General features: G+C 42.3%; 4 protein-coding genes across 7 annotated transcripts; 1 reads left to right on the plus strand and 3 right to left on the minus strand.

Annotated features, from left to right (window-relative positions):
* The first annotated feature begins 1,387 nt into the window (after positions 1-1,387).
* On the plus strand, positions 1,388-9,411 carry atad3 (ATPase family AAA domain containing 3). Its single transcript, XM_003441260.5, has 16 exons — positions 1,388-1,722; positions 2,292-2,368; positions 3,769-3,870; positions 3,983-4,042; positions 4,124-4,193; positions 4,291-4,456; positions 5,800-5,869; positions 6,689-6,844; positions 6,926-6,982; positions 7,064-7,189; positions 7,279-7,403; positions 7,517-7,568; positions 7,660-7,730; positions 7,854-8,021; positions 8,475-8,583; positions 8,687-9,411. The coding sequence occupies exons 1-16, from the start codon at positions 1,527-1,529 to the stop codon at positions 9,077-9,079; spliced, it is 1,998 nt and encodes a 665-aa protein (XP_003441308.1). The 5' UTR covers positions 1,388-1,526; the 3' UTR covers positions 9,080-9,411.
* Positions 9,412-9,958: 547 nt separating this feature from the next.
* tmem240b (transmembrane protein 240b) lies at positions 9,959-13,242 on the minus strand. Of its 4 annotated transcripts, none has more exons than XM_025907303.1 (5): positions 12,743-13,242; positions 12,494-12,598; positions 11,598-11,794; positions 11,348-11,463; positions 9,959-10,589 (listed from the first exon to the last, which is right to left on the minus strand). In XM_025907303.1, the coding sequence occupies exons 2-5, from the start codon at positions 12,577-12,579 to the stop codon at positions 10,431-10,433; spliced, it is 558 nt and encodes a 185-aa protein (XP_025763088.1). In that variant the 5' UTR covers positions 12,580-12,598; positions 12,743-13,242; the 3' UTR covers positions 9,959-10,430. The 4 variants fall into 4 exon arrangements, with proteins under 4 accessions (XP_025763088.1, XP_025763090.1, XP_019214045.1 ...); XM_025907305.1 differs by having other exon boundaries at positions 12,731-13,242; XM_019358500.2 differs by having other exon boundaries at positions 9,959-11,463; positions 11,594-11,794.
* Positions 13,243-14,285: 1,043 nt separating this feature from the next.
* On the minus strand, positions 14,286-19,286 carry ssu72 (SSU72 homolog, RNA polymerase II CTD phosphatase). Its single transcript, XM_003441430.3, has 5 exons — positions 18,986-19,286; positions 18,002-18,145; positions 15,640-15,779; positions 15,422-15,540; positions 14,286-15,214 (listed from the first exon to the last, which is right to left on the minus strand). The coding sequence occupies exons 1-5, from the start codon at positions 19,063-19,065 to the stop codon at positions 15,113-15,115; spliced, it is 585 nt and encodes a 194-aa protein (XP_003441478.1). The 5' UTR covers positions 19,066-19,286; the 3' UTR covers positions 14,286-15,112.
* Positions 19,287-20,152: 866 nt separating this feature from the next.
* fndc10 (fibronectin type III domain containing 10) lies at positions 20,153-22,672 on the minus strand. Its single transcript, XM_005469591.4, has one exon. It carries the CDS (start codon positions 21,923-21,925, stop codon positions 20,921-20,923), a length of 1,005 nt encoding a protein of 334 aa, XP_005469648.1. The 5' UTR covers positions 21,926-22,672; the 3' UTR covers positions 20,153-20,920.
* Positions 22,673-22,723: the final 51 nt, after the last annotated feature.

Genomic DNA, 22,723 nt, shown 5'->3' on the forward strand with positions numbered 1-22,723 from the left:
TTCTTCAGTCTCAGCTGACTGCATTTGCATAATAATTATGATTATTTGCATAATCATAATTATGCAAATTCCCATGACCATTTCCATGATCAATGGTCATGGGAATTTGCATAATTATGATTAAGGAACTGACCTCACAGCCCATTGTTCCTTCAGTGGGCTGGTTTCAGTCATTATGCAAATGTACTGTTTATAAGGTTTGGGGAAACCTGCAGTCAGCTGAGACTGAAGAAGTCACTTGGATGAGTGACGAAACGTTTCTCCCACAAAACGCTACGTCCAGATGAACAGATTCAACTTTTGGAGATATTTTTGGAGAGATTTTTAAAATGGTACCAACAAAGTGCATCATTCCTGAAGTAAACTTGCCTACAGCAGCACAGATCATTATGTGTGCAGTATTTTGATTTCTGAACTTTGAGATCAGTGTCTCTGATTGTGTTCTTCATACGAAATACATGTATAAAACCTATAAAATCCAACTTTCACTGGTATTTATCAATGGCAGCACAGAAACCCTGGCAGGAGGTAAACTTAAACTTCCTAAAACAGGAATGTGTTTCCAAATCCAGACCTGTCCAACATGTGGTGTCACCTCCTGATTACCTCCAGTGTCTTCACAGATGGTTTTGTTATCATTTCTATAAGCCTGTGTTTATCATATGCAACCTTAAGTTATGACTGAGAGGTTTTTTTTGGTTTGGTTTTTAAAGTTGGCCTTTTTTTTTTTTTTTTTTTTTTTTTTTTTTTTTTTTGTCTCTGTGTAAATATGTGTTTTACCACCTTTTGTGGGTCGGTTGTCCTCTAAATGTTTAGCTCATTAAACATTTTTGATATATATTCTGGTTTGCTGTCTTTCATCAGATTTTTTTTTAGTTTAAGAATTTTATTTACTTTTGTCCTGATCAACAATAAGCTGAATTCTGCTCAATGTTTATTTTATCTTCTTACAACTTATTGGTGTGGGCCTCCACAGCAGCTTCTCAAGTAGCCCCTTGGGGACATAAATTGCCCACTCTTGCTCTGGAACATGAAGATGTTGGAAAACAGAAGGTTAAAACTGAAGAGAGGAGATTGTTTTCAGTGTAGAGTGTTTGCTTTAAATTTTCAGGTTTGAAGTTTAAGTAAATCAAAAATAGATTTGATATAGAAAACCTGGAAACAATCCTCTGACACTTCAATGACTTTCAAAACCAGAAACAGCCTGATGAAACCGGGGGTAAACGTCCTTTCCAGGCAATTGTATGCTTTATGGTCCTTCGCGGCTACCGTATCGAGTGTGGGCGGGGCTACGTCAATGACCTCTACTAAGGACTACTACGTTGAGCGCCAATCAGAAGAAGAAGTACTTGTTCTGAGCCAATCCTGCCTGCTGTTATTCAGCTAAACCTTGCGCTGTTTGGTGCGCATGCGCAGAAGCTTTCGGCGTGACACGCGTGTGGAGGAAGCGTAGTGACAGACCTGTGCGGCTGCTATCCTCTGTCCAACAGAACCGGTTTAACGGTGCTTTATTTGTTCTCGGCGAAATGTCGTGGCTGTTCGGCCTGAACAAGGGACAGCCGGAGGTGCCTCCCGGTTTGCCGGCACAGCCTCCACCGCCGCCACCTCCGCCGGCCGGGGGCTCCAGCGGCGGTGGAGATAAACCCAAGGACAAATGGAGCAACTTCGATCCCACCGGGCTGGAGCGGGCTGCTCAGGCGGCCAAGGAGCTCGACAAGTCCCGTAAGTATTCAAGGGCTTCGGGTGCGTCTCCTTAGAGGAGGTGTGTACAGATCATACCAACACGGCTGCTCTTGGAGAGCAGAGTTGCACCAGCATCTGCTGCTCTCTGGCTCACGGTGACGGTGGTGGTCGCATCAGTGTAGCTGAAGAGGCCCTCACCGACATCCAGCACCGGTATAAATACTAAAGGTTTAACTCACGTGAAGTTAGACTTACAGAGCTGAGCTGCATCCACCTTCATCCAGAGAGAGGACAGGGTTCAAAGGTCACGAACGTTGCAGTCCGGCTCAGAACATCCAGACCTCACCCTCTGACTCACACACACACACACACACACACACACACACACACACACACACGTGCAACACATACTATTATTTGATTATTGATAATGATTTCATTCATTCATTCTTTCATTCAGGGCTGTAGTGCTGTTGTTTGGTAGTTAAGACTCAAAGGTGGATACAGTCAGTCACAGAGATCAGCAAAGACAGCAGGCATCACAAACATAATGCTTTGAAGCAACTACATGCATCTTCAGCTGTGTGTGTGTGTGTGTGTGTGTGTAGGACATGCCAAAGAAGCTCTGGAGCTGGCTCGAATGCAGGAGAATACCACTCAGCTGGAGCACCAGAGTAAGATGAAGGTACAGTGAACACCTTTACTCACTACATACTTCAAAAAAATGTGTTCATCACACAAATCTTAAACCAAGAAGCACCACAACCAGAAGATTAAGTCACACAAGTAAAAAATGAAAAAGAAAATCAATTAGAAAAACTAAATAAAAGCAGAGCAGTTGATCACTCTGCATCTGCAGCAGGACACTGGGTACATCAGTCAGTTTCTATCAGCTTGATAATTCCTAGGTATTATAGACCTGCATTAGATGAAGCCGCAGTTGCTGATCACACAATGATAGTGATTCTATCTGATGACTATTCATGTCAATGAATTGTAGGACTTAAAATTAAACAACAAAAAAGAGGTTTGGCATAAATATTGGACATTTTTGATGTGGTCAAAAGACTTTAAATTGCTCCACATCGTGTACAGTGCTGTGTAAAAGTCTTAAGCCACCCATCATTTCTTTGTTTTCCTTTCAAGGAGCCGTATTTTTTAAAAGTGGTCTTTATCAAAAGTTCTCTGGGCTTTCCGAAGCTCTGTCAGAGGCTGCTTTTTCACTCATTTTAAAATCAGTCCTTGTACTTGGGCACTGTTAGTGGTGTTGACAGGGATGACCTCAAGATGAACCCGTGTTGTTTCTAAACATAACAGACAACTTGCCAAATAGCTAATTTGAAGTTACTCACAGCCTACATGCATTAAATGGTATTTATTTTTTGCATGGTTGAGGTGATTCCTAAAGAGCTATTAGCTGAAAGCTTGGCATATTACAGCATGAGTCAACAGGTATGGAGAAGGTCAGGAGAGATTAACAACAATGAATGTGTACAACCGTCTGTATAACATGATGGAGGCTGTGCCATAGCATGCACAGACTTTGTATTTCCATGTATGTTTGCATGTTACGGTGAATTACTGCACTTTTCCTAGCAAAATAGAAAGAACTGCGTGGTGTTGGCTTAAGACTTTTACACAGTACTGTATAAGAACTTGACTCAGATATTTACACAGCTGAGTAAGCACCACTGTAATGACCTGCCTGAGTATGTATAGGTGGAATAAGGCAGGGAGACCAGCACAGAGCAGGCATCAGTGATAGCAGGTGAGACACACTAACTGTGAAAAAAGAGCTGGGGTGGAGGTTGGTTGCAAGGGGGCTTGCACCATAAAGATGAGATGTTTCAATGTGATGACTAGAAGAGTAGTCTCGAACTGGAACTGAAGCCATCTGATTGGGCGTTATAACAGCGGTGCTCTATTTAAGTAGGTCTAAAATGTTGTGTTCTAGCTCACTTGACGCTGCTGCATGTATTCTTGCTCCTTTGACACTCGAGGACCTTGGTGGCATCCATGTTCTGTGCTGCGATGAATTGTCGCTGTTCTCCAATGACCCAATTGTGCTCTCACATCACGCTTTAGGAATATGAAGCAGCAGTGGAACAACTCAAAGGTGACCAGATACGCATCCAAGCTGAAGAGAGGAGGAAAACTGTCAATGAGGAGACCAAGCAGCATCAAGCTGTAAGAGGGGAAAAACATGAGCTCCTTTTCTTTTCCTTTAGAGGGAAGAGCAGTGTGAGTATTACAGCAGTGAATTGTACCAAATTGTGTTTTTGTGGTTGTGTCCCATCAGCGAGCTCAATACCAAGACAAGCTGGCCAGGCAGCGATATGAGGACCAACTGAGGCAACAGGTGAGTTCATAACCTCCAACTCCAGCTGTACCGTGCTGTGAAGTGGGATACAGTACTAAATGTCTTGTGCTTGTTTAACAGCAAGCCATGAATGAGGAGAGCCTTCGCAAACAGGAGGAGTCTGTACAGAAGCAGGAGGCCATGAGGAAAGGTAAAGAAACGAGCACGGTTATTGATGGGATGCTTTGAAATGTTTGACACGATGAGCTGAGGTTTATGTTTTTTATTTTCTCCTCTTTGTTGTTTAGCGACCATAGAGCACGAGATGGAGCTGAGACACAAGAATGAGCTGCTTCGTATTGAGGCAGAGTCTAAAGCTCGAGCCAAAGTGGAGAGGGAAAACGCCGATATAATCCGAGAGCAGATCCGCCTGAAGGCTGCAGAACACAGACAGACCGTCCTGGAGTCCATAAAGTAAATCGTTTTGCTCTGAGCTGTTTATAATGGTGTATCGCTGGTTTTTAAGGTCATGAATGATGATAATTTTTTTTTTTTTTTTTTTAAATGCAGTTTCTTGTAAAGCCATTTTCGCACCTGCGCTGCAGCCCTGAGCTTTTATAGAATTTACTTGACTGAGATGTATGCAAGCACACAAATGTCTGACACGGCTGGATCAGGCATTAAATTGCCTTCAATATGTCAGCTTCTGTGTGTAAAAGTCCAATTGTACCGATGTGAGAGGAGTTCAAATGAATTCACTGCTAGCGCGCGGTCGTCTGTATCACATCTACAGACTATATAAAAGATTGACTTATCTGTTTGACTCAGAAGACTCAGTCGCCATCTTGGGTTCTTTTTTTTGTTTTTTGTTTTGAAAAACAAGGACATTGTGCATAACCTTGATAACCTGAGTTCTTGACTTTTAAAAAAGATCATTTACAGAATAGACTTCATGTTTTACTTAATATGACCTGAAACTAGTGATTGGGCTAATAAAGTCACCAGGAAGCTATTTACTGAGGTCACAGAGGGACAGAGTCGTTTTCCCATAGACTTTAAGCATGGCTACTGTATCAAGCGTGACATGACACACCCACTGGTTGCTAGGGAAATATGTAGTGGAAATGGAGTTCGCCTTTAATGCCTCAGCGATACTGATTCGATGTGTTTCAAAATGTGCAGTCTTCTCTATTTCCACTTGCACTTTTTCAAGTTGCACTACTGTTAGCAGCAAAAGCAGTCACAAGGAGGTTTTTTCTATCTGTTTGGAGAATGCACTTTTTTTTTTTTTTTTTCTTTTCCCCCTAGTGACAGGTGGTTGCAGGGGGTCACTGACTGGTCCACAGGCCTGTGTTACTGGGGCTTTAGCAATCATTTTCCCTGCGACTGCCATCAGCCTACAGGAACCACTCATAACATGTTTTGGGGAACAATTCAGTGTCATGTGTCTGCAAAACTTCAGTACAGCTGGAAATCCTTTTGCAACCTGCTGGCTGTTAAAAGAATGCAGTTTTAATGCACTTTTCAGTGTTGGAAGCTGCGTCTGTCTTTTATAGAGTCTAAAGTCCTGCTTCCTACACACTCTACTCGAGCAGCACCCTCATCTAAACCAAACAGAGTATTTACAGTAGAGCAAATTTCACTGATGCTGGCTTTGTCCTGCTGTTTGCTGAATGTGAGAGAAGCTAATATTTGTCCATTTTCTGGAGTTCATGCGTGAAAACAGCTTAAGTTCAGTAAATGTTTAACAGTGTCAACACCGGCACTGTGACAGACTCTTAAAGGCGTGCTCACAGTTAACATGTGTTTGCTTTCAGGACTGCAGGTGCTGTGTTTGGAGAAGGATTCAGGGCTTTTGTGTCAGACTGGGACAAAGTGACTGCCACGGTGAGATACTCTGCTTCCATTCAAGGGAGAATTTGTCACTGAAATTCCAGTGAAAACAAACATGAATATGCCTAAAGAGTACACTAAAGCACAGTTAGTTATGCTGTGTTCAAGTAACATAAATCAAACACTAATGTTTCTGTAGAAGTCAGACAAACAGGATTTGTTTTGCTTCTTAGCAAGATGGCAGAACAGAGCAATACGTTTTTGTGTGGGTGTGCTTTGAAATGCTGCTGCAGCAGATGCATGGATAGAGCCTGGTCTGTGAATCATTTGCCATGCCCCAAATACACAACAGTGGCAGTACACGTTACACCTTTTACAGTTTTACTACTGTTTATGTTCACTGCCGACATCTCTGGTGGTAAACTCGGCATTCATGGGGCTGCTCCGACTTTCTGAGTTGGAAATCCGAGGTTAGGGGTTATTCTGGATGAAGATTATGACTGGAAACTCGTAAATACAGACTTCTGCTTTAATCTGGAACGCAGCATTAAAAGGTCCAACATGTATGTATTCACAGATGTGCTAAACATTTAAATTGACTGTGTCCTTTGACTCCGTTATATATACATCAAAGCAAATACTGCTGTGGGTTTTCAAACACTTCCATTCTCAGAAAGGCATCTCAAAGGCTTTTCTTCATATTGTTTCTATAAATGTTTTTGGCTACAACTATGAAGATCTTATACCCCAGATGTTACCTCAACTATAAATATTATCTTCTTAAAAACAAAAATGCTCTGCCTATCATTGCTCATAATGGAGTTTGAATGTAGTGAATTCTCCTGATCTATAATGGTTTCCTCTCTTCACCAGGTGGCAGGGTTGACCCTCTTGGCTGTGGGAGTGTATTCAGCTCGAAATGCAACAGCAGTGGCCGGACGTTACATCGAGGCCAGGCTCGGAAAGCCGTCACTAGTCCGGGAAACTTCCCGATTCACTGTCGCAGAGGCGGTCAAGCATCCAGTCAAGGTAGCTAATGATGACTTCGTAATTTTGCTATTTTTAAGCTGCAGATTTTGTTGTACTAATAACTGCTTTGAAATGATTTAGATGGCCAAGCGGCTGAAGAGTAAACCTCAGGATGCCCTGGAGGGAGTTGTGCTCAGTGTAAGTGGACATGCGGTATAAAAGTGCAAATCATTGCCGTTTTGTCTCAACTTGAAATAACAGCGCTTTCGCATCTCTTAGCCTTCCCTGGAGGAGCGTGTGCGTGACATTGCCATAGCAACAAGAAACACAAGGCAGAACAACGGCCTGTACAGGAACATCCTCATGTACGGTCCTCCGGGGACGGGCAAAACGCTGTTCGCTAAGGTACGCCAGAGAACTAAAGCATACTCAGATGTCCAAAAATATAAACCAGTGCTTTGTCTGACTGGAGGATTTCTGTGTATGTGGAGTAGAAGCTGGCAGTGCATTCTGGGATGGATTACGCCATTATGACCGGTGGTGATGTAGCGCCCATGGGCCGCGATGGTGTCACCGCCATGCACAAAGTGTTTGATTGGGCCAACACGAGTCGACGCGGGTATGATGCTCAAAATATGTCACCTAACATCTTTATTATTATATTTGCACCAATATCACAAAGTGCACCAGATGTAACAAAACACGTCCTTTCTGCCATGTTTCCAATCACAGACTGCTTCTGTTTGTTGATGAAGCCGATGCATTCCTCCGCAAGAGAGCCACCGTAAGTCTGCGTTTATTTCATTACTCAAAAAACCTGCCGATTACATATGAAAGAAGCAGCTGTTCATTACCTTATTTTGTTTTTTCAATAGGAGAAGATCAGTGAAGACCTCAGAGCCACTCTCAATGCCTTTTTGTATCGCACTGGAGAACAGAGCAACAAGTAAAAATCTATTTCACACGTTCACAACCGAACTTTAACAATTTCATAACCACTGTGATTTACTTCCTACCTTTATTAAGCTGCTTGACTCTTGTGTTTCCTTGTGTGTGTCTTTTTATGCAGGTTTATGTTGGTGCTGGCCAGTAACCAGCCGGAGCAGTTTGACTGGGCCATAAACGACCGTATAGATGAAATAGTGAATTTTGCGCTGCCGGGTCTCGAGGAGAGGGAGAGGCTGGTGCGGTTATACTTTGACAAATATGTGCTGGAGCCGGCCACTGGAGGGAGACAGTGAGTACACAAGAATAGAGCTGTTAAAGTGGCAATAGACAAGTCTCCGAGTAGCGTGTCGGTGATGACAGAGAGCAGAGCGTGACAGTGAAGCTGTCAGGTTACCTCACCTATTACAGATACAAACAGCAGAAATTAGCTTCCTCCAAAGGGTGGTGTGGCTGTCTTTTATAGTTGAGGTTAGGAGCTTGATCATTCCGGAGAGGCTCAGAGTAGAGCGGCTACTCCTCCACATTAAAAAGAGCCAGTTGAGGTGGTTGAGCCATCCGATTCAGAGTAAGATGCCTTATACTGGAGGTGTTTCTAGCATGTCCACCTGGGAGGAGGTCCTGGGGTAGAGCCAAGACTGTGGAGAGATTGCATGTCTCAGCTAGTGTAGGAACACTATACTGTGTAACATTGGAAATTTCCTTCTTGGCCTTTTCATGGTCTTATTCTGCTTTGTGTTTACAGGAGGCTGAAGCTGGCGCAGTTTGACTATGGGAAAAAGTGCTCTGAGATAGCGAAGCGGACAGAGGGCATGTCCGGAAGAGAGATCTCCAAGCTGGGCGTGGCCTGGCAGGTACGAATCATCAGATTATCTTTGCTTCCATAGCTGAAACCTTGTCATACCACTGGAGAGTGGATCTTAATTTCAAAATGAAAATGTTGTTGTTTTCCTTCAGGCGGCAGCATATTCCTCTGAGGATGGCGTCCTGACAGAGGCTATGATCGACGCTCGGGTCGACGATGCTGTCAAGCAGCACCTTCAGAAGATGGACTGGCTGCGAGGAGAGGAGGCGGCGAAGAGCCTTACTCCTCCACCAGCTGGGGTGACGAGCAGCGGAGGAAAAATGGGTTTTAATCTGCCCCTCAGCGAGACGCCTCATGCCCAGGAGGTGATCGCTCCTGTCCTTGAGATTAATGAAAAGCAAGCACCTATGAACCTCTCGGCAGAGGGTGAAAGTGATGACCTAGCTGGACACAACAGTACAGCAGAGAGTTCAGGTCAACCTCCTGCCTCCACTGATGGCAAGATGAGAGAAGACTCTCCTCCTAAAGATGGAACTCCAGTTTGAGTTATGTTTTTTTTTCCAGTGGTGCTGCCTGGATAGGAAAACTTTAGCTTTCTGCCTCTTTAACTAGAAAGTTTCAATCTAAAGCCTGTTGGGACTGTCTTTACGACAGAAGATGAGTTTCTAGCGTTAACCAATTAACTACAAAAGACAAATGACGCCTGAGACTCTTTCGGTCTGATGGATCATGTACACAATGTAAACGTTACTTTACATGGAAACCAGTCGCTGTGTCTGTAATTACACTATATAAATGTACTAATTAAAGTGTCTCTGTTGAAACAATGAAACTGATCCATGTTTTCATAAAAAGTAAAGATTGTTACTACAATTGATCATTTGTGGTGTTTCTTTTAGAAGCCAGAGGCCTGAAAGGCTAATAAAGAGTCGTACTGTGACACCTCCATATATGTCACTGAAAGGCAGAGAGGTTAGAGCCACACAATACATTAAGGCTATTCGGACAATGATAAGAAGAGTGGGTTGTCGTTTCCTATAGGAATCCATCTGGGATTTCAGTATTTCACTATAATGACCGAGTTCCCGTAGAAGCTTCATATTCAAAGGAAAGTCAAGGGCATGAAGCTGTCCTTGGTTTGTAAAAGGCTTCATGATTAAATGCCCTGTCACATGTTATGGGACCCTCTTATGTACCATGATGTGCAGGTTTGCATAAGTAAGACATCAATCTGGCATTCCTGACAGGGAAAGTGAAGGTTGATTTAGAAAGATGGGGACATGTTTGACTTATTTAAAAAAAAAAAAAAAAAAAAAAAAAGCCATCAATTAATAGACATAAGGTTTATATATTTATCACTTGAGATGTTCCCCAATTATTCATTAAAGGAAACTTCTGATATTTTTTTAAACAATGTCTTTTTATTAAGAGTTTTTCCTTTTATACATGTAAACATAAACATATATATTATACATACAAACAGACAAAAGGGTTACAGATGATCTGTACATTTAGGCTGTGAAATGAGTTCAGAAATGTATCTTCAGCTGTGAAATAAAAGGAAAAAAAGAAAAAAGGGAAATAAAGAGAAGAAAGAAAGAGAAATATAAACGTATGTATGATATATCCCAAAGTAACATAATCCCTGCAAAATAATCCCATTCATTCCCACCCAGGTCACTGCCCTAGACCTGTACACTGTATTTCCACACCTGACATAAGAGAGTTTGCTGAAAAATTGTTATAGATTTTGAAATGCATCAAGGAAGGGACCCCACATGCTTTGAAATTTCCCAGTAGAGTTCTGGAGTGAGTGTCTTATTTTTTCCAGTTTTAGACACGCCATGAGGTCATATAACCACTGTTTGTGAGTGGGAGGGGCAGCGTCCCGCCACCTCAGTAGGATTGCCCTCCTGGCCAACAGGATAATGCCTGTTTTTTAGATCCCAGTAGAAGCACCTCATTCCCACTGATGCCAAACAGAGCAAGAGGGGGACCAGGGGCCAGCGTCACACTGAGAATCCTGGACAGGGTATGAAAAACGTCTGTCCAGAACTGAACGAGATTGGGACAAGACCAGTACATGTGGATCAGTGAGGCTTCAGCAGTTTTGCATCTGTCACAATATGAGGAAACTTCAGTTTTACACATAAAAATGAATTAAAACATCTGGTTAAAGTCTTTTGTAGTATCATGCTGGGAGAGCTGTTTGAGCTACTTGCATAAGACCTGGTTGACCAGAAAAGTGGCCTCGAGCTCCTAAGAATGGGCTTAGACCACACAAGCCGACTCCTTATCTCTACCTCTGCATATGCCTCGTATAAGCATTTACTACTACTGCTGTACACGCTGCATTGAGAATGCACTGGGAAAAAAGGTGACCCTGTGAATTGTGCGAAACCAGGATGGAGTACTGGCATGCAGCCTTAGAGCCGCAGATACTTTTAAATGCTTTTAGCATTTTTATTAGTTTGTTTGTAAGTAACAAGCACAGAAAAACACTGACAGTTGCAGAGGCAGTGTACGGTAACCAGTGTACAGTACATGTGTGTATAATTAAGGCTTCTTAACCCCTTAAATGTTTCCATATCACAGAAACAGACTTTGCAAACAGAGAAAAAAGGCAACTGAGGCTGAGAAAGGGCAGATCTGCTTCTACAAGATTTCCCTGAGGAAGTGTTTTGGGGTTTTTTTTGTTTTGTTTTACATGCTGGTGGTTCCAGTCGCTGTTAAAATATCATTATTACAACTGTTATTACAGTCTGTTATATTTCAATCAGAACTACAGTTTTATGTCAAGTGCTTCCATCAACCTGTGGCTCTATCTGCACCATGTTTCTGCTGGATTCCTCCGAGGGTTCAGGATGTGGACACCTGAACACGTTCCTTATATTTCTGAATTTTGGCATCCATGAATGGAAACGATTACCTGGAGGTAAAAAAAATAATAATTAGGAGTTAACACACACAGTAAAAATGTAACAGCTTTTTTCAAACTGAGAGACTTAGGTCTCTGTTCGTGTTGAGTTGAATCGTCACAGACGAAGGTTTGTGATTACCCACTGGTGAGCTGGTTTGTCCTCCAGCAGTTAAGCGCCCTGTGCCAAACAGAATCCAGCCACATCAAGACCCAGCTGATGCAGATGCCCAACATTATCCCAGCTATCAGATCCATTTCCTGCTGGGTCATGATGTAGTCCCCGTAGGAGCAGTCAATGGACATGGCTCCGTGATATGGAACAACATGATAGGCTTGTTCACTGTGATAACAAAGAAAAGAAGCAACAGTGTCACATACTTTTCAAGATTTATTTATTTGGCACTTTGAAATTCGAGGCAATGTTTGAACACAAATATCTCAAAAACTATTAAAGATAAATGCTTGCAATGTTCACCGGCCATAGTCATTAACAAAATAAATCAGGATCTGGAATTTGGGACAAATGGGCTAGTTAAAATATATACATATAAGTGTCCTGTAAAGTCCAGTATTTGTGCACACACTAATAAAAAAAACCTTCAGATTGCAGAAGATAACTATCATTATATATATGTCCAAATATCAAACCTTAATATTTTCAGGCAAAATCTATGCAAGCTTATACGTGCCACTGAAAATAAGTAATAATATGAAAAATGACTCTGGATGGAGTCAAAAGGATGTCATTTGACTTTTCAAATATCTCAGTTAGCCTGCTCTGTTATCTTTGAAACAACCTTTGTAGTGATCTAGAAGAATATATATATAAAAAGCCTGTTTATAAAATACAGTAAACTACATTCTTACACGGTTTTGCACATAGATGCAAATAGAAATTGGCGCCCTCACTGCTTTTGAAGCTCGCATTAGCCGACAGAGTGAAAGTTACACAGGGGTAAAAATGAGTTCGCCGTGGCCGCAGGATTACAATCACAGAGAGCCAACAGTACTGAGGTTCAGTGGGCTGTGTGGATGTTACCTCCCGCAGAAGCACTGGCAGACATGCTCGTGCCCCCGCAGCAGCGGCAGGAAGAAGTTGTGAAAGTGGTCAAAAAGCGCGTTCATGTTCCCAGAAATCACAGCACTGAAACCAAACAAGGACCGAGTAAACAAAGCGAAACACACACGCGAGCTATCCGTTTATCACTCACACCAAACTCAGGTTGCTTTCACGGACCTTCATATGACAGAGAAAAAAAAGAAAGAAACGGCTCACGTCAAGACTCACGTGCGCTCCGAGGTGGTCTCGTGCCTGTAGATCAGTCCTCTCTGCTCAGGCTGTGGATGACTGAAGCCCACGATTCGCTTTGCTTTCCATCAGCTGATACTAGTTTACAGAGTAAGTGGTCATCTTGGTTACGGTCAGCATGCAGCTGAATATCAGCTGGACCTTATCTTCTTTCAAATCTGTGGACTGTGGGCAGTCCTAACATTTTTGTAATATTTATATTTTCTTTCAAAGCCCATAGAATAGTTTAAATACGACTGTCATCCGTTGATAATGCCTCTTTTATATTTTCACTGATGAGCAGGGGCGTGTCTAAAATGTATTTGGCCCCCAATCTGACTGTTAATCTCACAGTTTAATTATTTTTACAATCTTCATCCACGATTTATTTATCCATGTGTCCATGTCCTTGTATTTGCTGCTTTATATTTATATCTACTGAACTCCTTTATCCTCCTTTTTTCTAATTGAGCTCTTACCTACCTGAGCCATTTAATTCTGTGATAGTGCATTTCAGTGGACTCAACCCTACCCTAACATGGGGGTTAGGGTTAGGCCTCCAGTGTGGGCCGGGGCCCCCTGGAGGGCCGCAAAGGTACTGCAGGTGGGTCGCATTGATAACAGAAATCCAGTTTGAAATTACTCACATGTATGTACAGTCACATTTATATAAATGTATTTATTTATATGAAAAGTGAATTAAAACAGGTGATTAATCATTACACTGACCTATTTTTTAAATGTAATTTTCAAGTAAATTTATGAGGCTCTGTTTGACTAGAGCGAAAATGTAAGATTAGGTGGGCCCTGTGAGATTTTCTGGTTTTCAGTGGGCTGCAGCACTCTTAATTTTGGGAATGTTTGTTGTATTTTATTTTATTTTATTTATGTACTTTTTTAAAGGTGGCGTTTTGGCTTCTTTAACATGAATTTTCCCAAATACCCCAACTTCTGTATTATCTCATATTACCACTGGATTAAAGAATAGTAGTTGGATGTACCAAGTGTGTTAACTTAAGTACTTTACTCAGGTACACCTTCATTATACTTTATATGTTATGCTGCTCTCTACTTCACTATATTTTGGATGCAATGTCTGTACTCCATATTCATTCATGTTTGAACTTTATAAGCTTTTGCAGATTTCTAATTATAAATATACCAGTATTTCTACAGATCCACCACTGGGAGCATCCTCACTGTAGAAGCTGCACAGCTGCCATGCTGAAGCACCTACACCTTCAGCATGTGGTGAAGACACGCCCACCCTTCCAAATAGTATACAACCCACTTTACCACCTGAGCCCCTCCATGTTCTGTTCTGATATTTTAATATACTGCTTTGGTTTTAGTCAAACTGAATCAATAATTCAAATCTAAATAAAGATCAGCCCATATTTTATATCCAATTCTGGTCATTTGTCCTCATCACTCATAAAACAGTCCTAACAGCGCTGTTAGTCTTCTAATACCCATTTTGTAATTAAATAACTTAGCAGGAACTAAATACTGATAAAGTCAAAAAAGGGTCATGAACTATTTCTTAGAGAGGCTTCGTTCTTTAGTAGATTCATATGTACATACAGGAAAAAACAAATATCAGGCACTCTGAGCCGAGCTCGCAGTTTGAAAATAAGTACAATGCTTCAGTTCAAGAAAAAAAACAAACAAACCAAAATACTATGGCCAGAAATACAGCATAGAGTTTAAATATCAATCAACACATTATATCTGAAACACACCCGATGAGAGCCTCAGAGGTCTAGGTTTGGTTATTCATTATTAATTAGCCCACCCACTTAATCTTAACTAATCTACAAACACATGGTCGCACAGAAACAAGCATACACTTCAATTAACTCTCCTCCAGCGTGTAAACACATGTACACCCTCCCAAATATTAAATAAATCTGGCATATATGCTTGAATTAACCATAGATCTGAGAAAGAAAAATCATTCTGTGCCAAACAAAAATGAAAGTAACTGGAGGAGCTGTTGAATCTGTCCTGTGGGTGTTGTGGCTCTCCCTGAGGAGACATACTGAGTGATTTGACTGGACCTGTGATTTTTGGAGGGAGTGACCTTGGCCTGACCTTGATCTGGAGGAATAAAAGGCAGAGCTAGAGCAGCGAGTCCATCCTTTGCTTAGAGGAAAACCCATTATCAACAATATGTCCAACAGCAGCCATTTGTTAGGTCCTGACCCAAAGCTATTTATGTGTGTGTCTGTGTGTGTGTGGCTGTGTAGGCACACAACCTGTATGCACTGAGTCATGGATGACTGAGGAGTATGATGCATGTGTGTCCATATACTTCTGTGTGATTGCTTGTGATCTCGGTCTGTGTTTATTGCAAATTGTTGCAGAGTCTCAGTAGAAGCAGACAGTGTGAAGGAAAGGCCTGTTGCTTTTGTCCTCAAACTCTTGTAGGAGCTCGTCGATTTCATTCTCCATGTCGTCGGTGTGCTGGATCTGCAGGGGCGCACAAGGGAAAGGCATCAAAACACCACCTGTGCACGCACACGCCTCATTTCCACCACTCACATAGATCGTTTAACCTTTCATTAGATGCCAATTGAAACAGGGTTTATTATTTATTAATATTTATTAATATTTGTTTAAAAAAAAAAATCTGTAAGAAAACGCCTCCTCAAAGAGTTCACAGATGTGGTCACTCACACATTGGCACAGCTCACAGATGAGGAAGGCGCCCAGCGTGGCTTCCTCATGGTTATCCTGAATGTCTACATTGATTACATGCACAGGCTGCAGTGTCTCCTGCTCTCTGGAATTCAGATCTAGGAAACGCATCAAAGACCAGGCAAAGGCAGGTTACAGTTGGAGAAGCAGCAAAGCAATGGGTTTGTGAATGACTGAGTAATGTTACAAAACCTCACCCTCCACCACTTGGTCATAGACTCTCTCTTCACAGGTGATGACTAGGTCAAACTTGTCCTTGCAGTTCTGGAAGCGCTCTGGCTTTGATTTGATCCGCTTGTTGCGGTCCAGCATGTGCAGGATGCCGTTTTGTGTGTATCTGAAGAGCGAGGAGGGTCAAGGAATACACGGCAGAAGGCAAGAAGGGAAAAAAACCAAAACAAAACACAAAAACAAAACACTCAAACAAAACACAATAAAACTGATCAGAGCAATCAGAGAAGATTTTTTCAGCGTGCACCCAATTAGAACTCACTGGTTAAAGCAGCATTTATATAAAGTGCATCTCAATCAAACTACACAAGGGGGCAGGATGCACTTTTCAGTGATATCTAGTTAGCATGAACTACATCGCCCTCTAGTGATGCAGACTATTCATCAATGAGGGGTCAGAAATTAAGCTAAAAGGATGGATTTTCAGGTACATAGTTGACTTTTTTTTTTTTTTTTTTAAAAACAGCATTAAATCCAGAGTTTTAATAAGCCACACTGATACTGTCAGGCTGATGCAGTGTCACCACTGGTTTTTTTTTTTTATTCTTTCAAAAATTGGATTATAAACTATGACCCACTCACTACAAATGGGAAGAGATTGTCTAAATAAATAAATAAAAGTAGATGTTGTGAACTACATCAGTGAGAAATCCATGCAAAACAGCAAAAATTAAAGATTAAAAAAAAAAAAAAATACAAGAAGAGTGACTTCTGTTCATCATACAGCACAGCTGTGTCACAGGGTAATTTTCTTATTTAGGATAACAGATTTGTTACTTTACCTGAATGCAGGCTGGGGGGAAAAAAACACCTACAATACAGGAACATCAGCAGCAGCAGCACAACAGTAAATTACACCTCAGTGAAAATTTGTCTGATCTTCGAACCTGCAGTCCTCCATAACCAGATGAATTAAAGGCATATTTCTGTGTATTTAGCACACTTTAAAAAAAACAAAAAAAACAAAATTGAACAAAAGCAAAAGAAGGCTTAAACAGAAGGACCATGATTACTGGTTACTGATATAAAAAAAAAGAAAAAAAAAGAAAAAAAAGTGAACTTTAATGATAAAGTTTAAAAAAAGAAAAGAAAGAAGTCGTCCTGTGCCTGCACAGTTAAAGTGCAGCTACTACAGACTAACACACTTGTACTCTTTGTTGAACACCACTAATTATCTAATGTTTCTGAGTGCCTTGGTTCAGCATAAACACACCACATGCTAATGAGGAGTAGCTGATAACCTTTAACTTACCTTGGGGCACTCAAGCCTACAGCTTAAACAACCTCTTAGATTCATGGTCCTTATGCGTTTTTTTGCTTTTTTCTGGGGTCAGTGGGTGTCATCCACTTGGGTAAACTCAGCTTCTTTGCTAACAGTTTATGTTTTGCCCTTATCAGGTTTTACAATTTTGATAACTCAGAAAACACTTATTCTCTACAACGAACTACAAAAAGCAAGTCAGAAAACGTCTCGTTCGTGTTACTTCAATGGTACAAATATTCTGAACGTACTGTTAAAATGCAGTAATTGCATTAATCATGACACAGTAATGCTAAGCAGCCTAATCAAATTCACAAAAAAAAAAAAAAAAAAAAAAAAAGGTGTTTGTGGGGTAACCCCCCCAAAACTTTTTAGTTAACTGAATTTAAAATAAAACTGAACCCGTTTTATTAAGTTAAAAGCTGAAGTAAACTTAACCCCCCCCCCCAAAAAAAACATACATACACAAGCAGACTGAGTTTTGTCTTTGTCAGTTTGGTAAAAACCTGCCTGATGAGGCTTCACTGCACATTTATTGAGACTCTGGATGTGAGTCAACCCTCCTCAAAGTGCTGGCTTCGCATTTTCACACCAACTCTAAACTTCTTTAAATGTTGCCTCACACAAACATTACAATAACTAAAAAGACTGAAACTAATTGAACTAAACATTTTCAAAACTAAACAGAAACAAGCAAAAACGGGAAACTTCAGTGAGCGAAGTTACACCGATTTCAAATTGCAAAAAAAAAAAAAAAAAAAAATTCCTAGCTCTTACCAAAGCAAACTTACTGTTGCACCGCTGCTGTATTGCAAGGTTTTTCTCCACACCCTGCATGTTAAAGATTTAAAAACAAACCTTTTTAACATCATGTTTTTTTGTGGTTTTTTTTTTTTTCCCTTCTTTTAAATCCCTGCACATGTTTTCATCTCCTTGCACTGTTCAGTGTCCAAGACAGCTATCTAATCAAGACAGATACACAGGCCACGTTTACTTATCTGGCTCCTAGTATATGTGAGTGTAAGTGTGTGAGGATGTGTGTGACGAGGTGTGTGGGAAGGGGATACAGTTCCTTGTCCTTGCGGACCAAGTCGTTGTACATCTGTTCATATGTCGTTTTGAAGTCATACACATTTGGCTTATCCGGGGCAGGACCGGGTAGCTTCACATGAGACCCTGTCCCAAATGAACGCACATCAAATCCACGTTTGCTGCAGAGAAGAAAGGACAAGAGAGTGAATTATGCAACAACTTTGAGAAAACATTACGAAAGCACAAGGAAATAAGTCTTTCCACAGCAGTCACGTAACCTGTAAGCCCAGCCCTGTAAACTGCCTCCTCACATTTAAAATAAGAGCTTATGAAAACCAAGACACCTCAAAATACCAGTCAAATTTCCACCCCATCTGTAATCCATCAGCTAACCATTTTAATTTTTTTTTTTTTAAAGATAAACAAAAAGGAGATTAAACAAAAACAATAAAATATGTGACAGTTTGTCACCCTGGTCTGCAGATCTCTTCTACCCCAGCCTATTTTTCTAATCCAGTGCAGTTAGTAAGAAAATATCTAAAGAGAGCTGAAAGGCTCTTTTTTTTGTAGTGAAATCTGTGTAAGAAGATCTGATCAACACAACACAAAACTCCATAAAATGTGGTGGATGAAGCAGCTGATCGGAGCCTGCCGGCGCTGTGAAACCTCCAGACTCTCCCTCCCAGAGGATTCCCTACAGGGGGCGCTCTTGTTAACATGTGGGGGAGAACACAACCCAACAACTTGGGCCTTGGTGTGACTTCTCTAAAAATCAGTTTGACAGCAGAATCTTAGTTAAGACCATTCTAGGCGACCCTAAACCTGTGAAACCCGGTCAGAAATCTGCGTTTAAGTCGAGCTGCAGCCTCGGTGTGGCGCTCTGAGCTCGAAGTCCATTGTTAAAAAGCGCCGAGGCCTGACGGGCTGTCACCGCCTCGACACGGCTCAGAAAGCCGCACAGATTTCGATCACTTTGTGGCCGCCTTCCTTCTCTCTTCTTCCAGTCGTCTCATCTTTACCTGAGGATATTGTGCGCTTCCATACTGCGGTTCTGGTTGCTCGAGCACACAACCGCTACACGCAGCGGGTGGCTCGGCATCGCGACTCTCCGGCTGAAACTAACCGATATGAACTCAAAACCTAACTGAGGCTGTTACTTTTATCCCTACGAGAGAAATAAACAATAAAAAAACCGTTGTTGGGATTCAACGAAAACGCTTTTCGAGTGTAGATACAGCGCGATAAGCTCGTCTTCTTTAGAAGCAGGAAGTTAAAATGGCGGAGCGGCAACTTGCCCTCGATACGGCTTTAAATGATGTCACATTGAGGGCGGAGCTTCTCAGCTTTCAGCGCAGTGAGACCACGTAACGTCTGTAAGGAAAACATGCCGGAAGAGCTCGGCCTTCCCTTTTTGCCACAGTAGATGTGGCATTTAGTAAAAAATCTCTCGTACCATTAAAGTCTTCAGTAAGCAGACACAGTCAACGAGCTTTTAGAAGCAGTGCATACAAACATAGTGACCATTAATTCCGTATTTCATGTCTTACAACTTTTACTTTCTATTTAATATATTCGTACAGTGCTGTGTTTTGGCAAGGCACAAGGGAATCTGCAGTGACCCAGAGAAGCAATTGCTGCTGTCTACGCAACTGCAAGGCTTTTTCCAAACTGTTTGAAGGCCATCATTCTACAGCAAGATAAATCATTCACAAGTGGAAAACATTGGACACAGCTGCCAGTGTTCAGGAGTGGACGTCCCAGCAAAATCCAAGACCTACATTTCAAACTCAGATAGTTACTGATGTCCAAGACAGTGCAATTAGAAAAAGACTGAAAGAGTATGGATTGTTTGGAAGCATTGCCAGGAAAAAAATGGTCATGACTTAGGTTTGTAAAATTGTATCTGAACAAACCACAATAATCCCAAACACAGCAGCAAATCTAAAACGAAATAGCTGAAAAAGAAATCAGTCAAGGTGTTGCAATGCCCAAGTCAAAAGTCCAGATGGTCACTCACCATCTTGTGCTTTTCTGTAGTTTTCATGCATTGTAATGTTTTGTGAGTTCATTTTATTTTTTACTTTTGTTTGGTTCTTATTTTGTATGTAAACTGACCACACACACACACACACACACACACACACACACACACACACTGAGAAAAGAAGAAGAAAAAGGACAGCTGCTCATTATTAAAAATGACCTCATAGTACTTTATTCACTGACAGCAGGACAGAAAGGTGGTTTAACTGAAGATGTTTGGCACAGTATTTGGAGATTGTACACCAGATTGTATTGCCCGTCAGAAAACGACAAACAAAGCAAAAACAGTGTTGTTGTGAATGACTCGAGTGGAGAAATGTGGTAACTGGTAAAGTTTCATTTTTCGGTGTCCCATTAAGGACACTTTTACAGGCTGCACGTTTAGCAAAACTCTTGTTTCTCATGTACTAAAAGCCATTTCATTATTGGTATTGCTGTAGACATGCTGCCTGATTCAATCCGCAGACAGCCTTGAACAGAAACGTGACACAGTAAACTGCTGTATTTACAAATTGCAGATAACCAGTAGGCTAATTTTGGTTCAGTGCATCCTCGCTGAGGTTCAGAAGGCATGTTATTAGTAGAGCCACAGTAGATTGTGCTTCAGTTAGGTCATAACAGGATGAGTGTGTCATACTGGAAAAAAGGAAAATAGGACTAATATAAATATTAACTATGACTGCGAGATTTATGGAAACTTGTTTCAGCAGCTGAGAAAACTTTTTTTGCAACTAAAAAGCCAAAATTTTGGGTTATTTTCGCAAAACTGACTCGAAATTGAGAAAATAACTTGACATTTTGACAAATGGATTACAAAAAAACCCGTTCATTTTTCCCCCAGGGGCAGAAACAAGTCTCCACAGAGATAAGACATGACCGCGGTGCGCGTTCATGTGGGCCATTTTAGTGCATCAGTGATGTGAGTGAGCGCGGTAGGAGTGTGTGTGCTGTGCCGCGGGGCTCATGATGTTTTCCGTGATGTACGCCACCAGCAGGCAGATGATGACTAGCATCACGCAGATAGCCCCGCCCACCGTTGTCATGGCGATCACAATGTCTTGCATCCCGGACGGCGGCAGCGTGAACTCCACGCAGTCCTGCTCCGGCCTCTCGGCTGGCTCGGAGCGGCCCAGGGCGCGCAGACAGATGCGGTACGGGATGTTCTCGTGCAGCTCGGAGAGCAGAAAGTCCCTGCAGCCCGACCCAAGATGGACACCGGCGCATTCAAACTGAGTGTAGCTGCCATTCCACCAGCAGCTTACCTCGTAGCCCCCGCGTCTGTGGCGTCGGCCCCTGAAAACAGAGTCTGATCGCGAAGTTTCCTCCGCTGTCGCATTCGTCCCGGGACTGCTGGCCTCTTTAGTCTTTGTGGATTCGGACTGGTGGGTCCACTGTAACAGTACGCTGCCGTTGGTGAGAATATTTGCCACTAGCTTCCCGAAAGACACCGCACTCCTGCACTCTCCCTTAGAGCACTTGTACCCAAACAGAGTGTGCCGAAAGCACAGCTGCCCCCCAATGCCTCCCTCGATTACTCGGTAGGCGCACACCGGTGATGGCACATCCTCCGGGCTCCATCTCGGTGCCCTGCCAGGGCTGTCAGATATCACAGTATTATTATTATTATTGTTATGATGATGATAATGATTGCCTCGACTTGTGTTGAACGAGGAGCTCTTCACGTGGCCTGTTACCTCTTCACGCTTTGATGATGGCCTGCTCTGATCGCTGGGAGTGACGTTAGTCTGTCTCAGCCAATTTTGGGTCACATTATTTCTGTCTCTCACCTCTGATGAGGACGCCGATGATGATGATGATGATGAGCTGTTGAGCTGATGAGAGCCAGCTGTCTGGGGTAGCGTGCAGAGCAGCAGTGCCGATAAGGCGAGCAGGGATGGTCGCTGTGGGTTTGTCATCTCACCGAGCTCTCGTCGAGTTATTTTCTCTCACAGTGGATCAGATGGGCGATGGCTGAAATGTCTGCCATAAGATGCGATCCAATTCAGTGCACGCGAAGAAAATCCGCGTGAAACGGGATCCATGGGCGACAGAAAAAACATTGAGTTATGCACTCAGTGCAGTTGGTGAGAGATCCGAGGGTGACCTTGCAGGATGAAGTTAATGCAGCACAAACGGCGATAAAAGTGGCCTCAGTGCAGCTCGCCGCTCGCGGACAGTTCGGGTGGACCGGAGGAGCAAGCTCGTGCCATCAGATTGGATTTCTTCTTCCTGTCTGGCTTGACGTAAATGGCTTTGATGCCTGCTGTGTTAGAGTGCACGTGCAGGAGCGCGCCCCGCGGAGTGCTGGGCAGCGTGGGTGCGTGCACAAAATATTTCTAGTCATCAGTGCTCGGTTTGTGAGTCATCAGCCCACACAGCGCTTCAGGTAGCTGTCAAGTCACCTGTGCGGACTCCCGAAAACAGCACTGATGGAGGGATTGAAGTCTGCCCACCTGCGCTGAGTGTATCCTTCATGATTTATGGTCGGGTCGCAGGAAGCCAAATGTGCCCAGTTACAGCATCGATGCTCTTTTCATGGCTTCAGCCTGGAAAATGGTCAGATTGTCTCAGATGAAGTCAAACTGAGTTCAAAGCCAGAGTGTTGCGACCCTGTGTAAAATTAAATAAAAACAGAAAGATTTGCAAACCTCACAAACCCATTTTTTTCACAATAGAATAAAGAAAGCATATATTTAAAATGAAAGTATGTACAC

This window comes from Oreochromis niloticus, linkage group LG5, assembly GCF_001858045.2.
Source record: "Oreochromis niloticus isolate F11D_XX linkage group LG5, O_niloticus_UMD_NMBU, whole genome shotgun sequence".
In the NCBI taxonomy this organism is placed as follows: Eukaryota; Metazoa; Chordata; class Actinopteri; order Cichliformes; family Cichlidae; genus Oreochromis; species Oreochromis niloticus.